The sequence below is a fragment of the Simochromis diagramma genome, unplaced genomic scaffold (assembly GCF_900408965.1).
Source record: "Simochromis diagramma unplaced genomic scaffold, fSimDia1.1 OVJJ01000596.1, whole genome shotgun sequence".
NCBI classification, from domain to species: domain Eukaryota; kingdom Metazoa; phylum Chordata; class Actinopteri; order Cichliformes; family Cichlidae; genus Simochromis; species Simochromis diagramma.
The window spans coordinates 21,985,983-21,996,714 of NW_024387245.1; the positions used below are offsets into that span (position 1 = coordinate 21,985,983).

Genomic DNA, 10,732 nt, shown 5'->3' on the forward strand with positions numbered 1-10,732 from the left:
TGCCCTGTACCTGTGCATGTGCAATGACAATGAAGTTGAATTCTATTCTATTCTATTCTATTCTATTTTACTAAACTGTTACCTGGATTTCACCTGGAAGTCACCCCCTGAAAGGCCTGATGGGAAACTGGTTCCTATGTGTAGTTCTTCAAGTGGACTGTGTCTGCTGTGCAAAGTGAGTCTGTGCTGTGTTGTGTGGCCTATAGTGAATATCCTGTTTGTACAAGTGTGAGTGTTCACTTATGTATCATGTGTGTAAAATCCATATATTCATGTTACTTTGGCAAGGTTTAGGGAAAGAAAACATGTTAATCTTTCTAAGACATTTCAGTTTCAGTTTTTATTTGTCATATGCAAGTTAGCACAGGGTCAACATTGCAATGAAATGTATTTGACGAGGAGCAGACAGTCACTCAGCAGTATAGTATGTAAAAATAGTAAGAGCAAATGCTCTCGCACATTTGATGCTAGAGTTATATTATTATTCAAAATACTAATCACCCGAACGACAACACTTCACAAAAAAAAAAAAAAAAAAAAAAGACATGAGCAAGAATTTATAGTCCTGTGTCCTGAGCATCCATCAAGCACCACTACAGCACAGGCTTGTGATGCTGTCACAATGGTAACCAGTGCCCTCTAGAGGACCAAGTGTGCACACAGGCAGAAACACAATAGAACTACAGCTTCTATTATTATGCTCCATCAGGCTGACAAAAATAGAGGCTACTGTGCTTTTAAACATCATTAGCAAACTTTTACATTTTTTGGGTGTGATCTTTCTTTTCTATTTTTCAGTTTCACACATAATATCTTCTTGATCTACTGATTTTACACACCAGGTGAAAGAATTTCTGCTTTCTCAATCATGCCTTACACATTATGTTTAGACCACGGAAGTGCAACTTCGTCATTTTAGCACCAATTAATGTAAAAATCCTGGTTAATTCCTAAGACTTGAACTATTTCTTGCAGCTATTTGTTGCATAATGACAGACCACTGCTGGGCTATAATCCAGTCTGCCTGTATAAGTTCTACCTCTGACGGGAGTTTTAAGTACTTGAAATGAAGGCAACTGGACTTATACCAGTATTTAATACCTGGGACTTTTCTACATGGATTGTGCAACAAAAAAATCGAATGTTTTCAAATATGAGTCTGTGTGACCTTTGGCTAAATCACGCTGACTCAGCTTATGGAAGCCTTAGCCAGGATAAACAGCTGTGACGTAGCTGCTGCTTTTCTCCTACAATGAAAAAAGGACAAAAAAAACAGCACACCGTTCTTGTTGTTCCCAAGGCAAACAGGATTATCACATATTTTTACTGGAAATAGACACACAGTGACACAAAGTTTGGTGGAGAAATGGAAGCAGTGGAAAAGAACGCCAAGTCTCTGTTCACAGGTCATGAATTGTGGGTGTTTCTTCAGTGTGGAAATTCCTGAACTCTAATGAGTAAAAACCACCAACCCTCCTCCAACCCTCTCCAGCTGGTTATATGAGCCTGAGTGCTATTGTGCTAGTCCAGAGGAGACGGCTGAACTCTGAGGAGCACATCATGAAGGTAAGCACTTATCAAATTTAGATTATATCTAAAAATAATTGGGAGGTATTTTTTTTTGGCTAATCGAGCATAATTACTACTAAATGAGGAGTTTTTACATTAAATGAACTCTTTCCCTGCATTTTTTTTCACAGCTGAATTTGGCTGCTGCTTTGGCATTGTCACTTGCCTTCATCTCTCCTGTTTGGTAGGTGCACACATGCAGAAATCTTTGACACTGTTGGCTGTTAAACTTATCTCTGGTACACTGTTTGTCAAAAATCATAGTTTAGATTTTTTTTTCATTATCAAAGGTTTTTCTACTATCTGTTCATTTTAAATAATATAATATAACATAACTGTTTTGCAATGAATACACTGTCCCATCCTCATCCCCAGTTGTCAGCAGCCTGTAAACTGCAGATGGGGGCCTTATGGAGACTGGTCTGAGTGTGATGGCTGCACAAGTACAAAGGTACATTAGAACTGCTTCAGCATTCACTTACATGCAGCAGAGACATGTAGCTAAAAGCTTTGCACGTAAATAGAGTGCCTTTTAGCCTGAGGTACTGTAAATTCTAACGAGTAATTGTGTTTCTACTCCTGCTCAAGGACACTTAAGCACAAGGAGTGCCTCGGAATCAACTCTCCAGTCCTAAAACAGCTCTAAACCCATAGACTGTATATAAAAGATGGGATCTCAAATCAACTACTGATTTGAGAAGTCCTGTTGTGAAACCTCAAGCTGAACGCCAAACTGCAATTTTGAAATTGGCACTGCATGGAGGGAGAAAAACTACAGCCCCAGACTTGACTGGGGAAGCTGACAATCACACATGCCAGAAACAGTTATAAACAAAAATGGAGTCAGAAATAAGACGTGTGTAAATGTCGAACACCAGTTGCCCTTCCGTACTCTGAAGAGTAGCATTTATACAGCACTTATTACTGAAGAGGAGCTTTAAATGGAGTGATAATTTAAAATATTAGTGTCATGTTGTATTAAATAGGGCCTAAAACTAGTTATTGAGATCATACAGAAACTTTTTACAGCCTAGGCCTTTTTTTCCACATAGATTTCTAGACAACAAAAGATTCCAGAGTCGCCCCCTGCAGGCCTTTAGAAAGATGCAGCTTTATGGCACTTCCACTTTAGCTTTACTTTGAGAACTAGAAGCGAAATCTAATTTTTACACATGCATCTTGCTGTATGGGTAATTTGGCCCTACTTTTTGAATAATATCTTTAGGAACTTAAAAACAAACTTTAGTTTTGGCTTGCCTGCCTGACCCCTAGTTTAAACAAACTGTTGCATAATGCAAAAAATGTTTGGTGAGGCATAGGCAAAGATCACCCCACAAGTTTGGTTTTTTTGTTCTGTCTCTTCTGATCTTCACTTTCTGATCTTCACTTTAAAGCCAATCCTTATAGTATAATGTTTTAGAGATCAGTGTTTTGTCCCGAGATGTGCATTATTTCTGCACAGTTTTTCCCTTTGCTGTGACATAATGAATATAGTGCACACACAAATTGTTTACACAGCAGTCACATATTCAGTGATGCCTGATCCCCCAAGTCCATTACGAAGACTCTGATTTGCACTTTGTGTAATCCTCAGGCCAACAGAAACGATAGGCCTCAGGACTGTGAGAGGAAACACAGTGAGAGCGCTCCATCTATTCATTACACTTGCATGCCTACAGTTTAGTCAGAGCCACTGCAGTCAAAGGAGAAGTAATGTTTCTATCTTAGCAGAAGCAAGGTCATCACCAAACAGAGCAGGAGTGAGTGACCAAGCATTGGATATTTATGAAGTCAGATACTAGCTAAAAGGAAGAACTGGGGTGGAAGTGGGTTTCAGAGCAGTGTATTGATAAACAACAATTGTAGGCAATTGAGCTTCAATAGTGCATGTGACCATGCCAATAAGCAAGCTTACATAGGGTGCACTAGCAGTATTAGCGTGCAAAAAGACTATTCATGTTTTTAATCACTTTTTTTTACAGGTACGAACTCGACACGTGGAAGTGTTTGCCCAGTTTGGCGGTGTGCCGTGCTCAGGAGAGGCCACTCAAACACAAACATGTGTCCCACAGAAAAGATGTCCACTGGAAGCAGGCTGTGGAGACAGGTTTCGCTGCACCTCTGGTAAATTGCAGTGTAAACAAAAATATCGCAAATAATTAAAATTCCTTCTACAGCGTTTTTTGGGGGGGTTTTTTGCAATCTGTGGATAAACCTCTTTACTGAAACCATCATGCAGATCAGTGTATCAGCCAGTCTCTAGTGTGTAATGGAGACCAGGACTGTGAGGACGGGCTGGACGAGCGAAACTGCGGCGAAGACAATAGCCTGGCCACGTGTGACCTCGACAAAACACCTCCAAACTCTGACTTCACAGGTCGAGGGTAAGTAGCTACAGCTCCCAACACCAGGAATGTGACTGCAGATCAGAATATGATTTTTGGGAAGGAGAATATTTAACTTATGTGTCTAGAATATAGACTGCATAACCTCAGTGGGTTCTCCTTTAAGTTTTGGACTCAACAATTTGTTTCCCCTGCTAGCCTTTGAGGCTGCAGTTTGGTGTAAAACTGATGTGTGTGTGTGTGTGTTGTGCAGGTACGATGTGCTAACAGGGAAACTGAGAGCAGGTGTGATCAACACTCGAAGCTTTGGAGGGCAGTGTAGGAAGGTGTTCAGCGGTGACCATAAAGTCTTGTACAGACTGCCACACAACATCCTCAGATATAACTTTGAGGTGAGTCAAACAGGAGCCTGTAGTTTTCATGCAAAATAAAGTTGGTGAGCTGACTCCTATGAATAACCCAGTAAGATAATAAAAGAATGCTCAATTTGACATCAAGTAGTTGCAGGTAAAAGTTCACTCAAAGTGACAAATTTGCTTTGGATGATGGTCTTTTGAGGAAAACTCTGTTGGATTTGTCCAACTGTTGGGATAATAAATGTTTGCAGAAAATTGCCTGCAGTTGTTGAGTTGTGAGCTGACTGACAGCCTGAACAACACAGAGCTGATGTGACAAGCTGCCGTCCGATTTTAGAAAATGCTGAACTCTGATGTTTGTGCTGCAGGTGACAGTAGACAATGACGAGAGCGACGAATCCTACGAGAGCTCTTGGTCCTACATGCAGCACATCCAGAGCAACGCCTTTCTGGTGCACGACCGGCGCACGTTTCACAAGGAGGTTACTAACAACAAGGTGTGTATACACAAATACAGTTTATGTCTTTTCTTTAATTCCAATGAGATTAACAAACTGTACCTATGCTCAGATCAGTCGTCTCTGTCAGCATCTTGCTCAAGTTTTTCCTTCCACATCTGTTGTCCAGGCCTACCGACTTATAATCCTGAAGAATAAAGTGGAGCTGGCCCAGTTTCAAAACTCTGCCCCCCAGTATCTGACTCTGGCCGAAGGCTTCTGGAAGGCCTTGTCCTTGCTGCCCCTCACATATGACTACTCGGCCTACCATCAGGTGCTCCAGAAGTATGGCACACACTACCTTTCCGAGGGCTCACTTGGAGGCGAATACCAAGCCTTGTTGGAGTTAGACCGTCAGGCACTCGCATCTACCAGTAAGAATATTTGGTATTAATGACACCAGGCATTTTAGTCCATTTAAAATAATGCACACACATTAGAGATAATCTGTTTGATCCTGGCTTGTTTTCTGTAAAGGTACGACAGATATAGATTACCAGAGGTGTTGGAGGAAAGTTAAGCGCCGTTTCTTCAGGAAAAAAGTCAAAACAGTCTGTGAAAAACTGACAAAATCTGTATCAAGCAGCCACGGTGGGTGAAAGGTTTTTATATCAAGACTTTTGAACCATACACAGTGGCCCATAAAGGGTCAAAGAAACCAAATAAATGATTTAACCTCCGCTTACTTTCTACAGGAAGCAGTGTTAACAAGATGCCCATTAAGGTCAATGTGTTCGGAGGAGATATAGGACTCATTGGTGCTCTGAGTGTTCTGGATCTAGAAAACCCAGAAGCTAATGGAGAAGTTTACGATAACTGGGCTTCATCTGTCAAAGACTTCCCTGAAGTCATAAACCAGAAGGTATAACAGTGAAAAGAGTGAAACATCTATTTGCTTTCTTTCTATTGTCTGCTTCATCCTGGTTAAGTGACTCTTTCTCAGGCCCCTCCAGGTGTGGGGGCCTATCTCCCCTCACCATACTCGTGCCTGCTTCATGCCCTCGGGGGCAGCGCTATGGTTCTCCACACCTTCTAGCAGATAGTTACATGGAGAAACCTTTTGAAAACACAGGTGTGCACGCAGGCGCTCATAGACACACACTATATCTTCCTTGGCTGCTGCCTCAAAGCATACCATGCGCTGTCGGTCTTGCATGCTGCTCAGTAACTCTGTTACTCTACTTATCTAGGTTGTTGCTGTGGTCTCCCTATTGTGTTGTTCTCTTTTTTGCTCGTTTTCTTTTTGTTTTGTTCCATCAGGTGATCGAGAGGATTTTTTTAGTGTCTTCTCTCACTGTCCCTCTTCCCCTCTGTTTTTCTTTCCCACCTTTCTTGCTTTCTTCCTTTCTATCCCCCATCCATATCTGTCCATTCTGTAATAACTTAAAATATGATAGATAAATAAATAATAACAATAATAAAGATCAATCAAGTGGACCAACAGCATAGGCAAAAAAATAAAGTGACTCTTTGGTTTGGGCAGAAACTCAAACAGACTCACAGGAAGGGAAAAATTAGAGTTTGGATTCAGTGAAGTGAGACGTGATCTTTTGCAGAGTTGCCTTTATAAATTATTGTTTAGAGTTTAGGCTTGGCTTCTGCCAGCTATGCTTTTGCACTTAAGAAGATATAATTTGGTTTCTTTTCATAATAAATAACCTTCCTTGATGAAGGATTATGTGTATTTGTTTTAAATGTGTTGGGTTTTTTTCAGCTGCGCCCTCTGTATGAGCTGGTTAAGGAAGTGCAGTGTGCAGGACTGAAGAAGCTCCACCTGAAAAGGGCCACAGAGGAGTACCTGGCGGAGGAGCATCCCTGTCACTGCCGGCCGTGTCAGAACAACGGTCAGCCACTGCTGACGGGCTCCGAATGTCGCTGTGTCTGCCGCCCGGGAACCTCAGGACGAGCATGCGAGAACGGAGCTGTGATTGGAGAACAACCAGGTAACCAGCCATAAAACCCAGAGGGGTCAGAACTTGTGCCATCCAAACTCCTTTCCTAACAAGACAGAACTGGAAACTGAAGCTCTCCTGATTTTCTTCAGGGGTGATCCACGGCAGCTGGAGCTGCTGGTCTTCCTGGGGATCATGCTCTGGAGGCCAAAAGTCAAGAACCCGAAGCTGCAATAACCCCACCCCCAGCAGAGGTGGTCAACATTGCACGGGACTGCAGGTGGAACAGAAGCCCTGTGATGACCCAGACATCCAATATTTACAGTAAGAATCATTTTATTTAAGTATTAGTCTGGTAAATGTAACTTAATCAATATAATGCAAATAAATAAATGAAATAAAACAGTTTAAAAAGCAAAACCCAAAGTTTTCATTCATTTCAATCTCAAGGTTTTAAAGGTTATTTGCAATGTCCTTAATGATTTGGATCCACAAGTTGTGATTTTGATATTGCAAATTAATCCACTCCAGTGACATTCATTTAGGAGTATCAGAGTCATCTAACTGCAAACTGTTTGCTCTCAGGATGATGGAGCCCCAGTGCTTCAGTCTTTCTGTAACTCCACCAAAAACCTGTGGGCCTCCTCCAAACCTCAGGAATGGATTTGTTCAGGTGAGGCTAAGCAGCTGTTGAGGCTACTGAACCTCTGGTGTTTGGGACTGAGAATCTTCTTTAAGTCCATCAGGCTGAGGATGATTGAGCTTTCCTGTCATTTTTTTTCTAGAATCCCAGAGATTTTTACCTGGTTGGAAACACGGTGGAGTACTCCTGCGTGGACTGGTATTACCTCAGTGGAAATGCAGTAGCAACATGTGCTGAAAACCAGAAGTGGACTACAGGACCGAGGGTTTGTAAAAGTACGTTTTGTGATTTATTTATTTTTTTGTGTGTGTGTATCATTGTTTCCTTTGCTATCAGGTTATCCCAGAAACTGCTGTGTGAATATAGCCACTGGCTAAGAAGCCAGGACTCAGGGGTCTGGAGTCATGGAGTAATTTTTTTGTGTGCCATGTGGTCATTTATGAGTGCTTTGGTCCAGAGAGAATTCTTCAGTATGTATGAACGGATTCCTTCACATGAGCAGAGGTGACAAAAACGTAAAGTGACAACTCTATTTAAGTACAGCAACAATGTATTTGTACTTCATTACTTGACACCTTTGCACATGAGCATTTTGTGCTCCTGTTCAGAGATTTCTGGAGCTTTGAGGCTTCTTTTTGCAGTCATCTTAAATTAATTTCAATAGTCACAATTAGGCAGGTTGCATTAAGGTAAACGGTTTGTGCAGCAAAAGAGGGAACTGGATGGCTACAGCCAGCTTTGTTACTTACTGAGATAATGCAGAGGTGATTTCCAAGTCAAAACTTTGCCTTATCTGTTGGTTGAGACACCACGATATTTTCTTCAGATAAAAATTTCTTGCTGTCTGATTAGATGATAAAAGAGTCAGAAATTATTGGTGTTGTGCGTGGTTCAAAGGGGCCTGGGTCCACTCACTTCAACAACTTGTCCATCCTGACTGTGAGAATTGTTTTCTTAGGTGTTTTTGTCAGTTATCAAAATAAATATACGACCAGATGTGTTTTCTTTTCTAAAAGACAGTCAGCAGATCTGTCCCATTGCAGCAGCCCATTTCACGCTGACCCATATCTGTGAAATCTGAGCCGCTCGTCCTGAATCAAATGTTGCTCAGAAGAGATTGAAGAAACTTTCCTTACATTTTGTTGTTTTCTATTCTGCTGTGGGTGCCGTGTTTTTTGACACGGGGATCATGTACACCTGAAGCCTCAGATTGGGAGTAAGGGCGTTCAGAGTGAGGATGAAGTCACTTAATGCAGCTACTTCCACTGAAAGTAAAAAACCTACAGAACATAACGTAAGACAGGTTGAGGTGGTTTCTGTTGAGAAAAGTTGTAGCTCACCCAAGTCTCTTTCTTTTTCTCACTCTCTCATCTGTAATGAGGGTAATCATTCAAATAAGACTTTGATAATTGAATTACATTTTGGATATTGCTGTCAACATAAATGAACCGTCTGAAGCCTGCATTGTTTTGTAATGGCCAGCAGAGGGCGACTCCTCCGGTTGCAAAAAGAAACGTTTTTTTAATGACTGCATGGACTCAGTTGCTATTTTCAGGTCTTACTGAATAAAAGTTGAAGTTAATTTTGTAAATGATCGTTATTTCTAGGGCCAGAAAGGAGGATAATCCAGGTCATGAGAGTGCTTGTTAGCATATGAACAGTCTAACAGTCAGAGATGCTCCTCAACCATGGTTGGATGCTTCATAGCAGAACTTCAACGGGTGATGTCTTTGGTGGCGATGCCCATCTTTTTTGTACAGTTTGTGGGAACCAGCAGGTTTCGCCTCATTTCTACCACCTCCCCCTTGCTGCTTTATAACCACTTGAATTTTGGACATAGCAACCTGCTGAACAGGGCACACAGCATGATCATAAACCCTACACAGCCTTGTAAGATGGAGTAAAATTAAGTCCCAGAACTGAGTAAAACCTTAAAGATCTCCATGTTTTAAGTTTTTCCATTGTTAATAACTGTATTGGAAGTTCAGTCTTGTTGTAATTCTCACTCCCTGATGCTCAAAAGCTTTGTCCTCCTGTTCCAGGTTCCACATGTGGGATTCCCTCACTCAACAATTTAGTTGTAGCCACACCAACCAAACAAGCCTATGAGATTGGAGACAGTGTGTCCCTGTCCTGCCCCGAGGGCTCGGTGATTGACAGAGAGGTGTCGGAGATCATCTGCACTCCCAGTCTGCAGTGGTCTCCTTCTCCTGCTGTTGCTCATTGTACAGCAGGTAAAATACATTTCATCTTGCTCTTCTTTTTTTGCTCTCTAAGGGTGACTTCTGTCTCTCTAGCTGTTATATGTTCAGTATTTTCTTCTCAATAACTTTTTCTGGCTGCATTTTGGTGGTGGGCTGGTAAGGTGCAGTCAATTTTTGTCACGTTATATCTGCTTTAATTTATGGTTGAATCCTGCTTTTTGTATGCTTTCCTCAGCCCCCACAGCTCCCTCTCCTCCTTCTGGCCTAACATGTAAACTATGGGAGACTCTGGGAAAGAACGAGTGTGTCTGTAAAATGCCGAATCAGTGCACGTAAGCTGATGTCCATTTCTGTATTTAGCACACTGGAAATGCTCCATCTATTTATAAAACCTAATTCAAATTCTCTCCGTTTCTGTGTATTATCTTCTTTTAGGACTTCTCTGCAGCTGTGTGCCACACTTCGTGCAAACCGTAATATGGTGCTAGATGTCTGTAAGCTCGGAGCTCTGCGGTGTATGGGCCAGAACTTCGTGTTAACCAGTGACAGCGACTGCCGGTGGCCAGAGAAGAAGTTTACATCCTGCGAGGATTGCCAGCCGGGGACAATCTGTCAAGGTGTCTTTATAGAAGACTTTTTCTTTTCTTTTCTCAAAATAAAAGCCAAAAACAGGATGTATATGTGACAGAATGCTGTATAAAACCATTGTGCTTTTTAACTGCAGAAGCAGAGAGGAAATGCGTGTGCAGGAATGCATCAGAATGCCCCAAAGACTCTGCTCCACTCTGCGTTAGCTCCGGTGACGGCAGCACTCACGTGACCACGACTGAATGTGAGGCGGGGGCCAGGCGATGTGCTGGAGAGCAGCTCAACGTGATCAGTATTGATCCCTGCCAATAATAAAGATGCTGGTTTTGGCTTTTTCTCTCTGAAAATTTTGACATTGTACATACACACAAATGTTTTAATCTAATTGCTTGTTTTAGTTACATACGGAAAGTTAATAAAACGTTTTTGTTACTGTATCATACAATCTAAGGACTTATTTTTGCTGTTGGTGGAGCCATTACACATAATTCTGACCCAGCCATCCAAATGTCTCAGCAGAAATCAAGACTCATAAGATCAGGCTGTGTTTTTTTCTTTTATTGTCTAATTTTGGTGGAACTGTAGCCTCAGTTTCCTGTTCTTACCTGACAGGAGTGGTACCTGGTGTGGTCTTCTGC

General features: G+C 41.7%; 1 protein-coding gene across 1 annotated transcript; it reads left to right on the forward strand.

Annotated features, from left to right (window-relative positions):
• The first annotated feature begins 1,465 nt into the window (after positions 1-1,465).
• Positions 1,466-10,534, forward strand: c7b (complement component 7b). Its single transcript, XM_040000925.1, has 18 exons — positions 1,466-1,566; positions 1,701-1,753; positions 1,945-2,020; positions 3,552-3,693; positions 3,809-3,953; positions 4,168-4,306; positions 4,639-4,767; positions 4,898-5,141; positions 5,245-5,358; positions 5,463-5,629; positions 6,482-6,710; positions 6,812-6,983; positions 7,245-7,332; positions 7,445-7,577; positions 9,345-9,536; positions 9,742-9,838; positions 9,942-10,123; positions 10,231-10,534. Exons 1-18 carry the CDS (start codon positions 1,501-1,503, stop codon positions 10,404-10,406), a joined length of 2,544 nt encoding a protein of 847 aa, XP_039856859.1. The 5' UTR covers positions 1,466-1,500; the 3' UTR covers positions 10,407-10,534.
• The last annotated feature ends 198 nt before the right edge of the window (positions 10,535-10,732 follow it).